This window comes from Canis aureus, chromosome 1, assembly GCF_053574225.1.
Source record: "Canis aureus isolate CA01 chromosome 1, VMU_Caureus_v.1.0, whole genome shotgun sequence".
Lineage (NCBI taxonomy): Eukaryota > Metazoa > Chordata > Mammalia > Carnivora > Canidae > Canis > Canis aureus.
The window spans coordinates 116,073,588-116,095,819 of record NC_135611.1 but is presented as its reverse complement, the minus strand read 5'-3'; the positions used below and the strand labels follow the sequence as shown (position 1 = coordinate 116,095,819).

Below are 22,232 nucleotides of genomic sequence, written 5' to 3'. Positions count from 1 at the left end.
GTGAACGTGGGAATGCAGATATTTTTTCAAGATGATTTCACTTCCTTTGGATATATACCCAGAACAGAATTGCTGGATCATACAGCAATTCTAGTGTTTTTTTTTTTTTTAATTTTTATTTACTTATGATAGTCACACAGAGAGAGAGAGAGAGAGAGAGAGAGAGAGAGAGAGGCAGAGACACAGGCAGAAGGAGAAGCAGGCTCCGTGCACGGGAGCCCGATGTGGGATTCCATCCCGGGTCTCCAGGATCGCGCCCTGGGCCAAAGGCAGGCGCCAAACCGCTGCGCCACCCAGGGATCCCCAGCAATTCTAGTTTTACTTTTTTAAGGAACCTCCATACTCTTTTCCATAGCGGCTATATCACTGACAGTGCACAAGGGTTCCCTTTTCTCCACGTCCTCATCAACTCTTATCTGTTGTCTTTTTGATGACAGCCATTATAACAGATTTGATACCTCATTGTAGTTGAGGAAATCATTATTTCCCTTATGACTAGTGATGTCATATACCTTTTTATATACCTTTTGGCCATTTGTAGGTTTTCTTTGGAAAAAGTCTGCTCAGGTCTCCAGTCAGTTTTTTTTTTTTTTTTTTTTTTAAAGATTTTATTTATTTATTCATGATAGTCACAGAGAGAGAGAGAGAGGCAGAGACACAGGCAGAGGGAGAAGCAGGCTCCATGCACCGGGAGCCCGACGTGGGATTCGATCCCGGGTCTCCAGGATCGCGCCCTGGGCCAAAGGCAGGCGCCAAACCGCTGTGCCACCCAGGGATCCCTCTCCAGTCAGTTTTTAATGAGACTGATGTTTTACTATTGAGTTGTATAAGTTGATAGTATATTTTGGATATTAACCCCATGTCAGATACATATTTTGCAAATAATTTCTCCTATATTGATCACGTTTATACTTTATTGTTTCCTTTGTTGTGTAGAAGCCTTAGTTTGCTGTTGTCCCCCTTTATTTTTGCTTTTTGTTGTTTATGTTTTTGATATCATATCCAAAAAATCATTGCCAAAACTAATGTCAAGGAGCTTTTCCCCTGTGTTTTCTTTTAGGAGATTTACAATTTCAAGTATTATGTTTAAGTTAGTAACCCATTTTGAGTCAATTTTAGTGAATGTTGTACTAGGGGTTCAATTTCATTCTTCTACATGCAATTATCCAGTTTTCCCAGCACCATTTATTGAACAGACTATCTTTTCCCCATGAGTATTTTTGATTCCCTTATTAAATATTAATTGACCAGGCAGCCCCAGTGGCTCAGCAGTTTAGTGCCACCCTCAGCCTTGGGCATGATCCTGGAGACCCGGGATCGAGTCCCACATAGGGTTCCCTGCATGGAGCCTGCTTCTCCCTCTGCCTGTGTCTCTGCCTCTTTCTCTCTCTCTCTGTGTCTGTCATGAATAAATAAATAAAATCTTAAAAAATATATATTAAATGACCTTGTGTGTATGGGTTTATTTCTGTACTCTTGGCATTGATTAGCCTTTACATCTATTTTTATGCCAGTATCATACTATTTTGATTATTGTAACTTTGTATTATAGTTTGAAACCAGAAAAGGTGATGCCTCCAACTTTGTTCTTTCTCAGGATTGCTTAAGGTATGTGGGATCTTGTGTGGTCCATACAGATTTTAATGTTTGGGTTTTTTTCCCTATTTCTATGGGGAAAAAAAGGAATTTTGATAGGGATTTCATTGAATCAATAGATGGTTTTGGGAAGTATGGACATTTTAACAATATTAATTCTTCTGATCCATGAATACAGGGTATCTTTGCATTTCATTGTGTCTTCTCTCCCACTTCTTTCATCAAAGTGTTGTAATACTGTACAGCTCTTTCATGTCCTTGGTTAAATTTATTCCAAAGTATTTTATTGTTTGTGATGGTATTATGAATGGGATTTTCCCTATTTTCTATTTTTACAGATACTTTGTTGGTAGTGTATAGATTTAACTGATATCTGTATTTTGATTTCATATCCTGCAACTTCACTGAATTCACTGATTAGTTTTAACAATTTTTGGTGGTGTCTTTAGGAGATTTTTTTATATGTAAGATCATATCATCTGTAAACAAACACTGTTTTTACTGCTTTCTTTTCTATTTGTGTACCTTCTATTTCTTTTTCTTGCCTAAGTCCTGCTAGGACTTCCAGGACTATGTTGGATAGGAGTGGTGAGAATGGATACCTTCATCTTGTTATTGACCTTTTACCATTAAATATGATGTTACCTGTAGGCTTGTCATTTATATCATTTATTATGTTGAGATATTTTATTTCCATACTCACTTTCTTGAGAATTATTGTAAAATGCTGTTTTTCTCTATCTTCTTTTTCCTGTATCTGTTGAGATGATCATATGGTTTTATCATTTATTCTGATAATATATATATCCCATTTATTGATTTGCATATGGTGATCCATCCTTGCATCCTAGGAATAAGAGTCCAACTTGATGACAACGTATGATCCTTTTAACTGTTGAATTTGGTTTGTTAATATATTAGTTTGTTAGTACAGTGCTAATATATTTGGTTTGCTATTATATTGGCCTGTAGTTTTCTCTTCTAATGTCCTTATATGCTTTGGTAACAGGGTATGGCTGGTCTCAAAAAATGAGGTTGGGACTGTTCTTCAATTTTTATTTATTTTATTTTTTTTAAAGATTTATTTATTCATTCAGAGAGAGCGAGAGAGAGGCAGAGACACGGGCAGAGGGAGAAACAGGCTCCATTCAGGAAGCCCATCACGGGACTCGATCCTGGGTCTCCAGGATCACACCCTGGGCTGCAGGCGGCTGCCCTGTTCTTCAATTTTTAGAAGAATTTCAGAAAAAAATTTGCCAGTTCTTAAATGTTTGTTGGAATTCAGCAGGAAAACCATCTAATCCTGGGCTCTTCTCTTTTGGGAGATTTTTGATTACTGATTTAATCTCTTTTCTTGTTATGAGTCCATTCAGATGTTGTTTCTTCATGATTCAGTCTTGGTAAATGGTGTTTTTAGGAATTTATCCGTTTCTTCTAGGTTATCCAATCTGTTGGTGTTTTATTAATTGTTCATAGTAGTCTCTGATTATCCTTTGTATTTCTGTGGTAGGAATTGTAATGTCTCCTCTTTCAGTTCTGATTTTATTTGACTCTTCTAATTTTTTTTTTATGTTTGTCAGAAAAATACTAGCCCTTAGTTTCATTGGTCTTTTCTATTGTTTTCCTGGTTTATGTTTAATTTATTTCTGCCCTAGTCTTTATTTCTTTACTTCTGCTAACTTTTTACTTGGTTTGTTCTTTTCCCTAGTTCCTTCAAGAGAACAGTTATGTTTGTGTTTTTGTGTTGTTTATTCCTATTTACTTTCTTTTAGTACTAATTTGCTGTATCCCATAGGTTTTGATATGTTGTATTTCCATTTTCATTTCAGATATATTTTAATTTTCCTTCTGATTTCTTTCTTAACCCATTGATTGTTGGAGTGTGATGTTTAATTTCTACGTATTTGTGATTTTTCCAGCTCTCCTCCTGCTATTGTTTCCTAGTTTCATTCTGTTTTGGTCAGAAAAGATGCCTCTTATGATTTCACTCTTCTTTGATTTACTAAGACTTATTTTCTAACCTATCAAAAGATCTGTCCTGGAGAATGTTAAGTGTACACTTGAAAAGAATATGTATTCTGGTGCTTTTGGATGGAATATTCTGTATATGTCTTTTAGGTCCATTTGGTTTAAAGTATAGTTGAAATTCAGTGTTTTCCTTATTTGATTTTTTTAAAGATTTTATTTATTTATTCATGACAGAGATAGAGATAGAGTGAGAGCGAGCAAGAGAGAGAGAGAGAGAGAGACGTAGAGGGAGAAGCAGGCTCCATGCAGGGAACCTGACATGGGACTTGATCCCAGGTCTCCAGGATCACACCCCAGGCCGAAGACAGCGCTAAACTGCTGGGCCACGAGGGCTGCCCTTAATTTGACTTTTTTGTCTGGATGATATATCCATGATTAAAAGCGAAGCCCCGTACAATTCTTACATTATTTTCTAGTTCTCTCTTCAGATGTTAATATTTGCTTAATGTTTTGGTGCGCCAACATTGTGTATATATGTATTTATGATTGTTAGATCCTCTTGCTGAATTGACTTTTTAATCATTTTATGACCTTCTTTGTCTCTTATTACAGTTTTTGGCTTAAAGTCTGTTTTGTCTGATACAAGTATAGCTACCTCTGCTCTCTAGGTTTCCACATGTGTGGTATATCTTTTATCATGCCTTTTCTTTGAAGCCATGTATGTCCTTAAAATTTAAGTAGGTCTCTTATACACAGCATGTAGTTGGGTCTTATTTTTTTTTTAAGGATTTTATTAATTTAATAATGAGAGAGAGAGAGACAGGCAGGCAGGCAGGCAGAGGGAGAAGCAGGCTTCATACAAGGAGCCCGATGTGGGATTTGATCCCCGGACTCCAGGATCACACCCTGGGCCAAAGACAGGCGCCAAACCGCCGAGCCACCCAGGGATCCTCGGGTCTTATTTTTTATCCATCCAAACACTGTGACTTCTGAAAAGTTCATACACATTTGCATAATTATTATATAGGTAAGGACTTATGTAATTGCATTCATAGTTTTCTGGCTGTTCTGTGGTTCCACTGTTGTTTTCTTCATCTCTTGCTGCTTTCTTTTGTGAATGATTTTATGTAATGGTATGCTCTGGTTCCCTTTTTTTTATCTTTATCTGCTGTAGGTTTGGTTTATGGTTACCATGAAGCTTACATAAAACACTTTATAGATATTCTGTTTTTTGCTGGTGACAACTTTGTTGAGTTTTTTTTTTTTTTTGACAACTTAACTTTGATCAGAGACAAAAATACTCTACTTTTTACTCCCCTTTTTAATTTCTTTGATGTCACAGTTTTGTATTCATATACAAGCTATTATAGCTATAGTTATTTTTGACGTTCTTGTCCTTTATACTAGAGTTAAATGTTTAACGCACTATGTTACAGTATTAAAGTTTCCTGAATTCATCTATATATTTACTTCTACCAGTGTATTACATACCTTTGTCTTCATATTACTAATTAGTGTCTCATTTCAGCTTGAAGAACTTCTTTTAGCATTTCTTGGGAAGTAGTTCTTGTGGTGATGAACTCCCTCAACTCTTGTTTAATGGGAAAAAGTCTTTCTTTTTCCTTCATTTCTGAAGGACAACTTTGGTGGATAGTGTATTCTTGGTTTGTGGCTTTTTCCTCCAGTTCTTTGAGTACATCATCCTCTTCTCTCCTGGCCTGTAAGATTTCTGCTGAAAAATCTGTTAGTCTCATGGGGGTTCTCTGTAATTTACAAGCTTCTTTTTCTTGATATTTTTAAGATTCTTTTTGTTTTTGATTTCTGACAGTTTATTTTAATATGTCTTGGAAAGGATTTTTTAGAATTGAGTTTGTTTGAGCTTCATGAACTTGGATATCAAAAATCTCTTCAGACTTGGAAGTTTTCAGACATTATTTCTTTAAATAGGCTTTCTCCCCTTTTTCTTACTCTTCACATTCTGAGATTCTCATAAGGTGGATATTGATTCATTTGATAATGCACCATAATTCATACAGACTTTCTTTACTCTTTCTGTCCTCTGAGTAGATAATTTACAATTCCTGTCTTCTAATTCACATTCTTTCTTCTATCTAATCCGTTGTGCTGTTGATGCTTTTCAGTGCATTTTCATTTCATTTATTGTATTCTTCTCCAGAATTTCTTTTTTATGATTTCTCTGTGAAATTTAACATTTTGTTATGTATGTTTTCCTAATATCATCAAATTATGTTTTTGTGTTTTCTTACAGCTCATGAGTATCCTTAAAACAGCTATTTTAAATTCTTTATTGGGAAAATTATGTTTCCATGTCTTTGAGATCAGTTGCTGGTAGATTATTATGATCTTTTGTAAGATCATGTTTCCATTTTTTTCATGTTCCTTGAAGTTTTGCATTGCTATCTTCATATTTAAAGTGGCAGTCACCTCCTCCAGTCATTAAGTACTTCAGGACAGAAGTAACTTTCATCTGTACTGCTAGGGATTCTGAGGCTTTCTCAGAACTTCTATTAATTACCTGCCCCACTATTCCTGCCCTCTCTTGTGACAGAATTCTTAAGCTTGTATGCCTTCTCTTGGTCCTGCAGCACATCAGGCTGCTTGCTGACAGCCTCTTTTTGTTTTTCCAAAGGCAGCACTAAAGCTTATGTTATGGCCTCTCCCTGGCCTGCATTTAGACTGGCTCTCTGCTGCAGGGTGGGATGGTGTGGGGGTGAGGCCTGCAGAACTCTAAGGCTGCCCATGAGGTAGGGGGAACTGTAGGCAAAGTACATGGAGCAGCTCGTGAGCAAGTTTCTTAGTGGGGTTTGCAATACAGTAAAATATGTATCCCTTTAATGCCTTATAAGACTCCTGCTATTCTCTCAAACTCTTTCTCCCCTCCAGTCATGCAGCTCAGAATTGCAGAGAGAAATGAGCCACTTTGACACTGTCTCACATAGCTAGGAAACTGAGTGCTCACTCATACACTCTCACTTTCCTCCATAGATAAATTCATTGGCCAAGAACATTCCCCATGGTCCTAAGTTGTGCTGCCTTGGGGAATAGGTGATGTAAGTAGTCAAACTGTTCCTCTTACCCTCTGTGATAAGTCTAAACTCATATTTTTTGCTCCCAGCAGTGTTCTGGAACTTCTTTTCTATAGACTGGATTTCCATAAAAGTTCTCTTGTCCATGGGTGATTGTCTAAGACAGTTTTTTTCTAAGGATCCTGGACCACAACTAAGAGGAGTAGAGTTGGTTCATGGATCACTACAGAGTCTACACCTGGGGTTGAGGTCTTATATGCCTTTTACCTAAGGCATGAGTAGGCTAGTCTCCCTCTGAGTCTCTTGATGTATGATGCTTTTGTCCGATAGTTCCCACAAAGGCACTTTTGCCCATAGATGGAAACCAAATTGTTGAGGCAGGGAAACAAATGAAGGATGTCTTATTAAGGCATATGAACTTTGGTTTCTTAAACCAGTTTATGTCAATGGCCTTAATCTTTATCAGAAAGGATTCCAAAAGAGGATCTCCTATCAAGCCCACAGCCTACTCTGAACCCTTTGTGTTAGTAGATGTTCATATTCATAGACCTATGTGAAGTAAATTCTTAGAAACATGGATTGTGATTTCTTTTTATCTCACCCAGTCTCTCATAGAAATTCCTCAAAAGGCAGAAAAATTGGACAGCTCTCTTTGTTCTTTTTCTGTTGAAGATTTTTTCTTATGTTTATACTCTTTTGAACATTTTAGTTTAACTAGGAATATTGCATTATATTTCTAAATACAAATCATATTGCTGTCATGAAACTTATCACCAGCGTCTTATTTCTGGAACTTATTCTAGAGCTTTCTTGATACTCTCTTCTCATGGTTCTAGTTATAATTCTAATTCAGACCACTTTAAAAACTTTGTGAATCTTTTTTATCTGTTATTTCTATAGTGCTGTTTGTTATTCTCTTTTTTCAATATATGCAAACTCTGTTAGCAGTCATATCCCATTTTCATGGCTGCAGACATAAGGGCTTATGAACAATACATCCTCATTTTTCTAGATTTCTTCTGATCTAATGAACAATACATCTAACTGCCACTGTGAATCAAATTGTGTATATCATTCTCTCCCAGCTTCTGCTTCCATCCAAATCCATTTTTCTTTTACTCCTGCTTCAGTGAGTCACCGGCATCTAGTGAGTTCCCAAACCAGTTGAGTAAAGTTTTATATTCGCCTCTCCCCCCTCCCCATTTTCCACACTCAGTATAAATTGGTGCCCAAGATCTCTTTAATCCATGGTAGGTGTTAAAGATATGTGCTTGCTAATTCTGTGAATGAACATAAGCTGACAGAATGTTGCTAATATGTTTTGGGTTTGTTTTGCTTTTAGAAAACAACAAAACTGGGTAAATTTTTAAATAACTTCTTATCTTTGGATACTATGAGAACATGATTCAGTATGTTTTGTCCACATCATTTAAAATGGATGACTTCAGATTGAGTAGGAGTATGTTGTTACAGGGAACAGTGACATTCAAAGATGTGGCTATTGACTTCACCCAGGAAGAGTGGCAGCAGTTGGATCCTGCTCAAAGGAATCTGTACCGGAATGTGATGCTAGAAAACTATAACAACTTAATCACAGTGGGTAAGGGTAGTTTCTTGTATAACTCAAATTCCGGAAGTAAAGTACCTTTTTTCCCCAAAATTTCTGAAGTGTGCAGAACCTTTTAATGTTAGAATGAGTTTGACCTTTCAGTGCCTCTGCTAACATGAATGTGCATGCTGTAGCTTTCAAAACAAAAGGTCATTTTTGCTTATGTTTCAGGGGCAGCGTCCCCAGAAACCAAGTCCTTGTCCTCAGAAAGCCTGGTTTCCCTGAGCCAACATCAATTCTTGAATGATTTTTTTTGTTCCTGATAATTTATGCCCAAATTTTATGTTACTTTCCTTTGACAGGCTGTCCATTCACCAAACCTGATGTGATTTTCAAGTTGGAGCAAGAAGAAGAACCTTGGGTGGTGGAGGAAGAAGTGTTAAGGAGACACTGTCCAGGTTAGTTAGGGAGGGAACAGACAGGTGAGGAGGGGCCAGGACTCTTTAATGGTTAATCCCTGACTAGTTGACCCCAGTGAAATGTTCTTCAAAGATATTTTCCTAAAGACTGGAGACTTTTAAGTGATAATTTGTGTGAATTCTTTATTAACCTAAGATGTCTTTTCTAGATAACATTCTTCTTTCCACAGAACTTAAAGGACTAGTTGGCCTTTTTACCTGTGTGCTAGATACCAACATTTCCTAATTCATTTCCAGCTTCACTTTGACAATCATTCTATTACTAGCATCTTCAGCCTCTCTTCCCACCTTGTTACATAGGATCCCTTCCTTTTACATTCAGATATTCACATAATTCGCATTGTTCAAATAAACTGTTGACATTTATAGTTCTTTCTACTTTCTCTTTTTCCTTCCATTATAAATGCCTTAGCATTTTATTTTGTACTCATGGTCATATTTCCCACTGTATTTTTAGCTTTAGTAATGGCTTCAGTAATGGCTACAGCTGTTTTACTCAATAAGTTTTAAAGTCAGTGATATTTCTCTGTTAGCTTCCATTTTCTGCTACATTTGTCATGTATTTGTGCACACAGTTGTCTGCACAGGTATTTATACACACATGTATACCTATATACATATATATACATTTATATACATATAGATAACATATATATACACATATATATTCACATATATTTATAACTTGGTAGATATTGCCAAGATTTTTTTGCCCTCCAAAGCAACTATAACATTCTTACTTCTACCAGCTATTTCTGCCAACATAGTCTTCGCAGTTTTAAAAACTTTGCCAATTTGATAGGTGAAAAGCAATTCATTTTGTTTTGAGTTTGTATTTCCTTTATTATGAGTGAAGTCAAGGATATTTTCACATGTTTAAATTCTGTCTATATTTCTCTGTAAATGGTTTACATCTTTAGCCCTTTTTTCTGTTGAATTCTTAATGTGAATGTATTGATGTGATTAGTCTTTTATCTGTTGTATGTTTTTCCAGTATTTTTTCATAGTTGGTTATTCCTCTTTGAAGTACCTTTTGCCACCTTAAGTTTTTTTTAATGCTTGTGTAGTTAAAATAATCTTTTCTTACAAGAGATCATCATATTATTTTTTCCTTTATGTAGTATATAGTTGAATTATGTCTATGTATTTCTTAGTACTATTTTTCATCCTCACAATTTCATCATAAATTTAAATAATTGTTCCACTTTTTTCAGGTTTTGAAGTCATTGTTACTCTGGTTTCATAAATAGAATTTAGAACCATTTCTTCTTCTTCTTTTTTTTTAAAATAAATTTATTTTTTATTGGTGTTCAATTTACCAACATACAGAATAACACCCAGTGCTCATCCCGTCAAGTGCCCCCCTCAGTGCCCGTCACCCATTCCTCCCACCGCCCGCCCTCCTCCCCTTCCACCACCCCTAGTTCGTTTCCCAGAGTTAGGAGTCTTTATGTTCTGTCTCCCTTTCTGATATTTCCCACACATTTCTTCTCCCTTCCCTTATATTTCCTTTCACTATTGTTTATATTCCCCAAATGAATGAGAACATACACTGTTTGTCCTTCTCTGATTGACTTGCTTCACTCAGCATAATACTCTCCAGTTCCATCCACGTTGAAGCAAATGGTGGGTATTTGTCGTTTCTAATGGCTGAGTAATATTCCATTGTATACATAAACCACATCTTCTTTATCCATTCATCCTTTGATGGACACTGAGGCTCCTTCCACAGTTTGGCTATTGTGGACATTGCTGCTGTAAACATTGGGGTGCAGGTGTCCCGGCGAACCATTTCTTCTTCTGAAATACTTACAATAGCATTAGCATATAACTCCCTTAAAATTCTGGTTTATCTTACCTGTTCACCTATTTGGACTTTGTGGATTATCGAAGGAAAGTGCTTTGATATCTTTTATCATTACAACTGTTCTGTGCAGATATTTTGTCTCTTTTGGCATTTGTTTTTGGTAATAGGTTATAATGTTCTAAAAAATTACCCTCTTAATTCTGTTGTTCAAATTAATTTTCACAGAGTTGTACAATGTAATTTCCATAAATACTTGTTTGCTCTTGTATCTATAAAGGTTTACCATACACTGATGTTCCAGGGTAGTCTTTTATATTTAAAAACTTGTTTCATCTGTATTTTCTAATCTGTAGGTATAAAATTTCCCATAGTGTTCTCTTATTTTTGTCATTAATTCTGCACATTTCTCAGCCAACATCATCAGATATTGGCTTCCTTCATTTTCTTTACACTCTCCTTCTGAGACTCCTAAAGGTAGAGGCTAAATCTTTTTTCCACTACATTGTGTTTTCATTTCCTTTACTATTTTCTGTCTTTCTATGTTGACTTCTCAAATATATCATCAAGTTTACTCATTCTCTCTTCAGCTGTATTTATTGATCTTTTATCTCACATGCTTAAAAAAATTCAATACTACTATTTGGTATTTCTAGAAAAAAAATTTTTTTTTCTTTTTGGTTTTTTGGCCTTTTTCCTCCTATGACTTTCTGACCCTTTCTATTGATTTCTGTGGCTGCTTCAAGTCTGTGTTTTTATTCTTTGGTTCTTTAAAAATACTCTACGTAGCACTTCTTTTTTTTTTTTAAGATTTTATTTATTTATGAGAGACACAGAGAGACAGAGAGAGAGAGGTAGAGACATAGGCAGAGGCAGAAGTAGGCTCCATGCAGGGATCCCAATGTAGGACTCGATCCCGGGACTCCAGGATCATGCCTTGAACCAAAGGCAGATGCTCAACTGCTGAGCCACCCAGGTGTCCCACTCTTCTGTTTTTTGTATCTGACAATTCTGATATTTTAAGTCCTTAGGTTTAAATATCTTGTTTTTGATTATTTATTGTACTTGATTCTTCACATGCTTGATGACTGCTGATTGTGAGTTCAGCATTTTTAAACCTTATTGCAATAATCTTATTGTCTTAAATGGGGGTTGCATTCTTAAGATAATTTGCGTGTGCTTCTGGTAGGTGCCAACAGGCGTTACCAAGTGAAGACCAGTTGAACATTTTTAGAATGTCTTGGGTTTTTGTAGGAACCTCAGTTGAGCTTCTTTCTCTTATTCCTGTCCCAGGGCTTATGCTTCAGTTAATAGAGCTTTCATTTGCATATGTAGTCAAGTCAGATCCATCTTCCAGCTTGCTTTCTAAATCCCACCCACAGGCATGATTTCAGCTAACACTTTATTTTTGTTTTATTCATTTTTTAGTGTGTGGTGTTCAGGTATGGTTGGTGGAGAGTATTATGTTCTTGGAAATACATGCTTTCTATAAGTCCAGTGATGGATTAAAAATTTGTATAACCCATTATCTTATTTTTCAGTTACCTAATTACTCTACCATAATTTCAATACTAAAATTACTATCTAGTCTCTTTTCAACCCCACTTGTATGATATTCTTCATTTTGCCTGGTTTTATTTTTCTCTTCCATTTCTTTCCTTGGTTCTGCCATTTTTTTTCACCATCCCATACAAATTACATTTATATTTTGAGCTCTTGATTTAAAGATTTATTTTCTTTTTTTTTTTTTTTTTAAGATTTTATTTATTTATTCATAGACACACAGAGAGAGTGACAGAGACACAGGCAGAGGAAGAAGCAGGCTCCATGCAGGGAGCCTGACGTGGGACTCGATCCCTGGTCCCCAGGATCACACCCCAGGCTTCAGGCGGCGCCCAATCGCTGCGCCACCAGGGCTGCCCCTAAAGATTTATTTTCATTAAGCTTTTTCATTCATGGAAATAGTCAACATTTTCATTTACTTTATGCAATAATTCAATTTTATTTACTTTGTGCCATAATTGTTCTAGCTCTAATACTTTTTATAGATCTGGTTCCAGCACCTTCTCCTTTTTAGTAGTAGGCTAGTTCTTCCTTGACATGCTTTTTAAGAAAAGTTAATGTTGGGGAAATAAAATGAGCACTCTGATCTAGAACAGGGATCATTAGTAAACTATGGCTTATAGGCCTGCCACTTATTTTTGAAAATAAAGTTTTATTAAAACATAGCCACACCCAGTAATTTATGTCTTGTGTTTGATTGCTTTCACATTAAAACGGCATAGTTGAATAGTTGCCTCAAAGATTGTGTGACCCACCAATTACTATCTGACACTTTAAGAAAAAGTTTACCAATTCTTGATGGAAATGAATGCATCTGTGCTTTATTTTGAAGCCCTTTATTCTACAAGGTTGTATGTGTAGAAGTATGTTTAGGCTTTTTTTTTTCTTTTTCATCTAAAAAGTTTCTCATAACTGTTAATCTTACAGTCTCACCCCAACAGACTTCTTCCTAAAAAAGTAAATGTTTCAATGCTTCCGTGTTCAGTCCTGGTGGGATATCTGGGGATAACAAGTCTTCTGTAACCAGTCTGCATTCCCAAATTTCGTTGTTGTAATCATAGGATAATTAACTCTGCCCTTCAGGGTGTAATATCCATTTGACTCTCAGCTTCTTGCTCTTCTTGAACTACCCAAGATCAGCAGGAATACCTGTCTTTTAGAATCCTTCTTCCCCTGTTCTAGCCTTCACTGTATTTGTCAACACTAACTCATTTATTATAATTGGGGTTACAGCCACCCCTAGGTTCATTCAAGAATTAGTGAAAATTCATTCCCATTGTTTGTAGAGACAAAAAGAGATCAGAGCCTTTTCCATTCCACCATTTTAAAACATGGAGTCTTGTGTCACATCTGACAATTTAATCTTGCCCTTGAAATTCTTTTTCACTTCTGTTTTGATGGTACTTTGGCAAGCTAATCTTACCTTCTTCAACATCATTTGCTTAATGGATCTTCTCTTTTTACCCTAAGTGACCCAGGAAGTTAGTACACTGCCACCATTTCTATGTTTGTAATCTGCAACCAAGTCTCTAACTGTACCTGCTTTATAGTTGTATAGGAATTTTCCCTTTCTTTATTATCTGTCTGGCAGAGAGGGAGAAAAATCTCCATTTCCAATTTTGGAGCTAAGCAGCAACAGGGAACTGAATGTTATCCTTTAGTATGTAGGCTTGCACTTACTCTATGCTTGAGCCAGTTGTCCCTTATTTTGTATCCTCTACCTCATGTCTCGACATGACTCAACAGCATTTCTGCTTCTATTTCTTAAGAGAGTGATCTTCCATCTCCTCTAAGGTAGTCTTTGTTAGTTTATGTATTTTTTCTTTATCTCAGATTGGTGTGATTTTGGGTGGGATGAAATAAATTCATGTATTTATTATACCATATTTACACTAAATTTCTCCCTCTTTGTTTTCTCTCCTGATCACAGTACTTACTCCCTATCCAGATATGCTAAGTAGGCTCTTCCAATTTTATGTTCCAATTTTGATCCAATTTTTACCTGCCCATTGTTTGTTCTCATTTTATTACTGCAGTATTCAGAACAATTTTATTTTTTAAAATACATAATACATGCTGATGGTATAAAACCTCTAAAGTAAAAAAGGATACATACTGAAAAGTAGCTCTTCTTTCACACATTTCCTATCGAAGGTGGCAACCCCTAGCATTGTTTTCCTTTGAGCTATTACCTGTGTTTTCAAACATTTTTATTAAAATTACTTTAATAGATTAGCTTGTGTCATTTTTGCTGTCAAATGTTCTTTTCCAGCAATGTGATATGCCTTTTTTTTAGTTGCCTAGGGCTACTGTAACAAAATACCACAAACTGGGTGGCTTAGAATAACAGGAATTTATTCTCACAGTTCTGGAGACTATAAATACTAAAGCAAGGTGTTGGCAGGCCATACTCCCTCTGAAACCTGTAGAAGGACCCTTCTATCCCTCTTTCAGTTTCTAATAGCCCTAGACATTCCTTGGCTTGTAATAGCATAACTCCGATCTTGTCTTTATTTTCATACGGTGGTCTCCTGTGTGTTTCTGTCTGTTCATGTTGCATACTTTTTATAAGAAGACCAGTTAGATTATGAGTTACCCTACTCCAGTATGACCTCATTTTAACTAATTGCATCTGCAGTGACCCATTTTCCAAGTAACTTCACATTCTGAATACTGGGAATTAGGATTTCAACATGTCTTTTTTGCAGTACAGGCAACTCAACCCATAGCACCTTCCCATTTGGTCAAATCTGTGTGCATTTTAGTTTTCTGAAAATCTTGGGACATATTAAATTCCCATATTTTTCATATTTTTGTTGTGACTGTAAGTATAGTCTTCTGTTCTTTTCTAAATAGTTGTTTGCATATATAAATGTTACTAAAACTATTAATTTCCAACGTATAGTGAATGTAATGTTTTTATAATTTTCACTTTTGATTTTCCAGGTAAATTGTTTTATTGTTGACAAAAATGTTAACCTTATCTTTCCTTTCCAAGTGTTTATACCTCTGATTTCTTTCTCTTACTTAATGCACTATCCAGAACTGTAATAATAGTGATAGTACTTATTATATCAGTGCTTTGGGATTTTTCTTTTCTTTTTCTTTGGCCATGGAAGGGGGAGGAATTTTTCTTATTAAATATTAAACTAATGCTTAAGTTGTACTGTACTTTTTTTCTCAAGTTAAATATTGTATTCCCTTTTTATGAAGGTTTCTTTATGGAAAATGTTTGGTTTTATAATTTTTAAAAATAGCTTTGAAAATAATTACTTGATTTTTTATTTTGACCTTTTAATATATTTGCTTATAGAAGTAGATTTTTCTAATAGTAAAATATACTTGGAAATAATCTACTTAAGTATGATATGTCTTGTATTTAAAGTGCTCTAGATCACTTTTCTTTCCTTCTGGATTATTTTGATATTTTAGGTAGAATTTTTACATTGATACTCATAAGTAAAATTGGTATATAGTTTGCTTTTTTGGTTGTCATCTTTCTTGAGATTTTGGTTTTAATATTATGTTCATTTCACACAATAAATTAAAAATTCTTTTTTTTAATTCTTTTTTTTCTTATATAACATTTTGCAGATCCTGAAAGCAAATGTCCTCTAAATGTTCAAATTCCCATCTGAATCTCTCTTAACCTTTTTGATCTGTTTGAGAATTGCTTTTTCATATTTTTCTGTTATTTTGTAGAAGTTGGTTCATAAGGGTTTTCTACCTCTTACAGGTTCAGTTTTGGTAATTTTCAATTTCCAGAAAATTGCTTATGTCAAGCAGTTTATAAAAGCTTATTTTAAGAGTCCTACAAAATAGCTTTATGATTTTTTAACTTCCTATTTTTGTTTCTCCATCATTTCTTCTTACTTTATTTGTACATTCTGCATTCTCCCTTTTATTTACCCCACAGTTTATCTTTTTCTTTCAGATCCCATTTTTAAACACAAAGCTACTTGTATTCCTATCTTCCTCTACTATTTTTTCCTGGACTCTCCTTAAGCTTAGAAAATAGGAGATAAAGAAAGAAAGAAAAGAAAATAGGAGATTTATGCACATGAAATTTACTTTATAATGGGAAACTAGGCTGTAAGCCAAGAATCAATCCCATGACAGCATACTTTCTGAAATTTTCTTCATTTTACAATTTGGAAAATTGTTCAAGTGATATTTATTTGCAATCTGTTTTAGGAGATATGTGGGAAATTGATGAGCATCAGAAAATCCAGGACAGACTTTTGACACAATTTGAAGATAAATTCACAAAAACACTGACTGAAGAAAAAGTCAATGAATGTCATAAGAAATTTGCAAATGCATTTCCTCTTAACCCGGACTTTTTTCCTTCCAGTCACAATTTCTATGAATATGACTTATTTGGAAAGTGTTTAGAATATAATAATTTCAGCTGTCATAATAATGATAGAATTCTTATAAGAAAGGAACATTCTGAATATAATGAAGCTATGAAATCATTTTGCATTAGCCCATCCCATCTTGTAGTAACCCCCTTCAAGTGTAATCACTGTGGGAAAGGATTCAGTCAAACCTTGGACCTCATCAGACACCTGAGAATTCATACTGGAGAAAAACCTTACGAATGTAAAAAATGTAGAAAAGCTTTCAGCCACAAGGAAAAACTCATTAAACATCATAAAATTCATAGTAGGGAGCAGTCTTACGAATGTAATGAATGTGGGAAAGCTTTCATTAAAATGTCAAATCTCATTAGACATCAAAGAATTCATACTGGGGAGAAACCCTATGCATGTAAGGAATGTGGGAAATCCTTCAGCCAGAAATCAAATCTCATTGATCATGAAAAAATTCATACTGGAGAGAAACCTTATGAATGTAATGAGTGTGGGAAAGCATTCAGCCAGAAGCAAAGCCTCACTGCACATCAGAAAGTTCATACTGGGGAGAAACCTTATGCATGTAATGAATGTGGTAAAGCCTTCCCTCGAATTGCATCCCTTGCTCTTCATATGAGAAGTCATACAGGAGAAAAACCTTATAAATGTGATAAATGTGGAAAAGCCTTCTCTCAGTTTTCCATGCTTATTATACATGTAAGAATTCATACGGGTGAGAAGCCCTATGAATGTAATGAATGCGGAAAATCCTTCTCTCAAAGTTCAGCCCTTACTGTACATATGAGAAGTCATACTGGTGAAAAACCTTATGAATGTAAGGAATGTAGAAAAGCCTTCAGCCACAAGAAAAACTTCATTACACATCAGAAGATTCATACTAGAGAGAAACCTTATGAATGTAATGAATGTGGGAAAGCTTTCATTCAGATGTCAAATCTTGTTAGACACCAGAGAATTCACACTGGAGAAAAACCCTACATATGTAAGGAATGTGGCAAAGCCTTTAGCCAGAAATCAAATCTCATTGCCCATGAAAAAATTCACTCTGGAGAAAAGCCCTATGAATGTAATGAATGTGGTAAAGCCTTCAGCCAAAAGCAAAACTTTATTACACATCAGAAAGTTCACACTGGAGAGAAACCTTATGATTGTAATGAATGTGGTAAAGCCTTTTCTCAAATTGCATCCCTTACTCTTCATCTGAGAAGTCACACAGGAGAAAAGCCTTATGAATGTGATAAATGTGGGAAAGCCTTCTCTCAGTGCTCATTGCTCAATTTACATATGAGAAGTCATACTGGTGAGAAGCCCTATGTATGTAATGAATGTGGAAAAGCTTTCTCTCAAAGAACTTCTCTTATTGTGCACATGAGAGGTCATACAGGTGAGAAACCCTATGAATGTAATAAATGTGGAAAAGCCTTCTCCCAAAGCTCATCCCTTACTATACATATACGTGGTCATACAGGTGAGAAACCCTTTGATTGTAGTAAATGTGGGAAAGCCTTCTCTCAAATCTCATCTCTTACACTTCATATGAGAAAACATACAGGTGAGAAGCCTTATCATTGTAATGAGTGTGGTAAGGCTTTCAGCCAAAAGTCACACCTTGTTAGACACCAGAGGATTCATACTCAATAGAAATAGAAACACTATGTATATCGTGAAGATGGAGACGCCTTCAGAAAGAATTAGCACCTCCTTTTACATTTCTAGAGCAGAAAACTATGATGTGGAAAGCCTTTTAAAGAAGTCACACAATTGTGTAACAATTCTTACAAGGATGATAAATTGCAAAATGAATAAATTGTAAAACCTTCATAGACCTCTATTATTTATTTAGCATTCTTATTAAATATGAAACAAGATACCTGCTACCAGCATATCAACAATATATTTGAGCTCCTAGCCTGGCCAATGTATTAAGCAAGGAAAAGAAGATTGGGGGAAAAGAGAGAAACTATAAAAATGTTCTCTTATACAAGAATTAGTTAATTTGAAAATGTGTTGATATACAATGTCTAAGGATAAACACATTAATTGTAAGACTGACATTTATAAAGTTACAAAACATTTTGAAGGGCACAAAATAACACCTGAAATTTTGAGAAAAAGGAGTCTGAAAACACATTTTTAAACATATAAATTCATAAACCTCTAAGGTACTTCCATTCAAAGTTTTCACTAAATTCTAAGAATGTCACAAACTGATATAAAATTTTATATGGGAATATAAAGGACCACAAATAGCTGAAACAAGTAGAAGACAAAAGAGAAGAAACAGTATAGCAGATAGTATCACATAATTTATTTAAAGCTGTGTCTAAACAATGTATTCTTGATAAATCTGGGGAAACAAGGATGAAGAAAGGAGATATGGGAATTTTGTGAATTATGTTGCTCTTGAAGTCATTGGAGAAAGAATGGCCCATTCAGTAAATGGAAGAGTCATATGAACAAAAAATGATGTCTCTATTTTATACCATATACAACAATAAAATCTAGAAAGACTGAAGATCAGAATATAAAAAGCAAATGTCTGAAACTATGATGAAAATAAACTAGATTTATTACTTTAGAGTAACAGGATAACTCTAAGAACACAGATATGAAATAGTCATTTCTATTTTGGTGTATTGCCTTCAGAGGCATGCACATATGGGCACACAGATACACATCTCTATGTTCATCACTGCATTGTGGTTTGTATGACACTAAATTGGACATAACAAATTTTCATTAGTAGAAGGATAGATTATTACCATGTTATTGCTATGATAGAATACAGTATTTAGAAAGAAGATACAAATTTGACGTATAACTACATAGATCACAATATATAATACTGAGAGGAAAAAAGCAAAATGTACAATGAAAAAATGTAACATTTGTATAAGTTTAATAAAAATAATGCAAAGAACACTACTGTGTATTGCTTATAGATCCATATATGACATTGGTTGCCTTTCAGGAAGTGGGAGAGGGTTAGATGGAATTGTTATATTTATCTGTAAAATTTTTTTAATAAAAGAATGAAAGCAAAAATAATGGTGCCAACAAATCTGGTTGTTAAGATAATGTTGCTATCTTTTGTATTCTTTCTTGCCTTATTTTCCTGTTTCTCTAACATAATCAAATGGGTGAAGGACATGACCTATAGAAACAACTTAAAAGTTGTGTATTATCAAATACATTTATAGAAAATTATCTTTGCTAATACACAAACTGAATTAAGATGAATTATTATCTGAAGTTAATTCAGATAATAAAAACCATCAGTATATACATAGCATTTACTGATGCCAATTTAAAAATTTATCTTTATTTAAAACACACATTTTCCTCTAACTGGAAGCAGTGAAGAAACTAAAGAAATAGTCAGTTGTTGAGATAATTGGCTATTTGTTAAAAAAAAAAAAAAATCCACTGACATTTGGCTTGGTTTCAGAGGAGAGACCATTCATACCTACTATAAAATGTGATTAATGTCAAGCCAAGGATAGATGCCTGCATCAGAGCAGAAGGAATTTTAGCATATCTCAACAAAGCTTTATTTGGTTTCCAAATCCTTAAGTGAGGATGCAGATGCTGACGATTTTAGACGTGAGGTATGTGCCCAGTGGATGTGAAATCTCACTTCCTTGTACCACATCTAAAATGTTTTATATTTAAATCCTTCAAGTACTTACAGAACTCAAATTTACTTTTTTCTTTTGAAAAGCTCATTCATATATTTTGTCTTTTTGTTTTCTACTGGGACTTTCAAAAGATGTTTTTATTGGTGTACCTCTGAGGTGCAGTTGGTTGAGCATCTGACTCTTGGTTTCACTTCAGCTCAGATCGTGATCTCTTGGTCCTGGGATCAAGCTCTGCAGTGGGCTCTAGTCAGTGGGGAGTCTGCTTGAGATTCTCCCTTTGCCCCTCCACCCCTACCCCCACTCTCAAATAGTTTTTAAAAGTTTTTATTTAGAAATAATTGCATTTCTAAATAGATTTATAGAAGGTTGCAAGAATAATACCCTGTAGTGCTAAGTGCTATTTATTTAGAAATAATTGCATTTCTAATAGATTTATAGAAGGTTGCAAGAATAATACCCTGTAGTGCTAAGTAGTTTGTGTACCCTACATCCAGTTTCCCCTAATATTAACATCTTATGTAATTATAGTACAATATCAAAACTGACACTGGCAGAATCTGTACTTGTTATCAGATTTCACTGGTTGTACATGGGCTTGTGTGTTGTCCATGTAGTTATTACATACAGTTTTATCTTGTGTAGATTTCTCTACCACCATAATCAAATACAGAACTTCCACCATCACAAGGATCCCTTGCTCTGTCCCTTTGTTGTCACACCTGTAACCCCTTCCTCTCCCTGCTTCCCACTCCTAATCTTTGGCAACAGTAATCTCTTCTATAATCTTGTCATATCAAGAGTATTTTATAGGAACTCCTGAGTGGCTCAGTCAGTTAAGAATCTGACTTGATTTTCTCAGGTCATGAGCCCAGGGGTTGTGAAATTGAGCCTTGTGTTGGGCTCCACACTGGGCATGGAGCCTGCTTGGGCATCTCTCCTCTCTCTGCTCCTCCTGCCCTGCACACACATGCTCCCCCTTTTAAAAATATAAGTGGAATCGGGCACCTGGATGGCTAAATCAGTTAAGCATCTGACTCTTGATCTCAGCTCAGGTCACGATCTCAGAGTCATGAGATTAGGCCCCACATCAGACTCTATGCTGAGTGCAGAGTCTGCTTAAGATTCTTTCCCCCCGTCCCTCCCCTTCTGCTTCTCCCCCCCACTCACGTTCTGCCTCAAATCTTAAAAAATAAATGGAATCATACACTATATAACCTTTTGAGATTGGTCTTTCATTCAACATGATTCCCTTGAGATAAATCCCAGCTGTTCCAGAGACCATAATTTTTGTTTTTTAAATTTCTCAGTAGTTTTCCCTTTATGGATATGCCATAGTTTCTCTAACCATTGAGCCTTTGAAAGACATTTGGGTTTAAAATTTTTGGTTAATACACAAATCTGCTGTGAACATTCATCTGCCATTTTATTGGTGGTTTTGTTCCCATCACTTTTCATGCCTTACTGTGGGTTACTTTAGTATTTTTTAGAATTCTACTTTAGAGTTCTTGATTATAGATTTTTTAGTAGTTGCTCTAGGTATTACATCATACATACATAATTTCCATACTCTATGTGTGTAAACATTTAACCAGTTCAAAATCTTATCTCAACTGAGATTCTTTAATTGCCTACTTTATTATATAATTGTATCAAATATTTCCTCTGAACAAGTTAACAACTATATGAGACAGTATTACCATTTTCGCTTTAACTGTCTAGCATAATTTAGGAAGCTCCACAAGAGAAAGATAGTCTATTAAGTGTACTCATGTCTTTACTTTTTCTGTTCTTTCCTTATTCCACATGTTCCATGTTTCCTTCATTTCTTTTCTGCTGAAAGAACTTTCTGTAGCCACTCTTTAGTGGAGGTCTCCTGGTAACAAATTATCTTAGTCTTCCATCATCTGAATATGTTTTCATTTCACCTTCATTACCAAAGAATATTTTTTTGCTGGTGGAAAATTCTGGTTGACCACTGTTTCAGCACTGGATAAAGGTGCCATTTCATTTTGGCCTCTACGTTTTCTGCAAAGAACTCTCATTTGAAGCATACTTCTATAGGTAATGAGTTGTTCCTCTCTAGCTGCTTTTAAGAATTGTTTATATCTTTAGTTTTCTTGTCTGATTATCAAGTATTTTGGCATGAATTCCTTTGGGTTTCCACTGTTTAGGGTTTTGCTCTGCTTCTTGAGTCTGTAGGCTTATATTT

At 35.1% G+C, this 22,232-nt stretch overlaps 2 protein-coding genes across 3 annotated transcripts in view; one reads left to right on the top strand and one right to left on the bottom strand.

Annotated features, from left to right (window-relative positions):
* The window catches only part of LOC144313090 (uncharacterized), a 51,546-nt gene extending 32,083 nt beyond the window's left edge, over positions 1 to 19,463 (top strand). The window contains 4 exon segments of the mRNA XM_077896407.1: positions 8,085 to 8,211; positions 8,523 to 8,618; positions 16,201 to 17,939; positions 17,941 to 19,463. Of these exon segments, the coding sequence (XP_077752533.1) occupies positions 8,085 to 8,211; positions 8,523 to 8,618; positions 16,201 to 17,939; positions 17,941 to 18,198 (2,220 nt within the window). The 3' untranslated portion in view covers positions 18,199 to 19,463.
* ZNF570 (zinc finger protein 570) overlaps positions 1 to 22,232 on the bottom strand; it is a 131,499-nt gene that overhangs the window by 65,173 nt on the left and 44,094 nt on the right. The window lies entirely within an intron of this gene.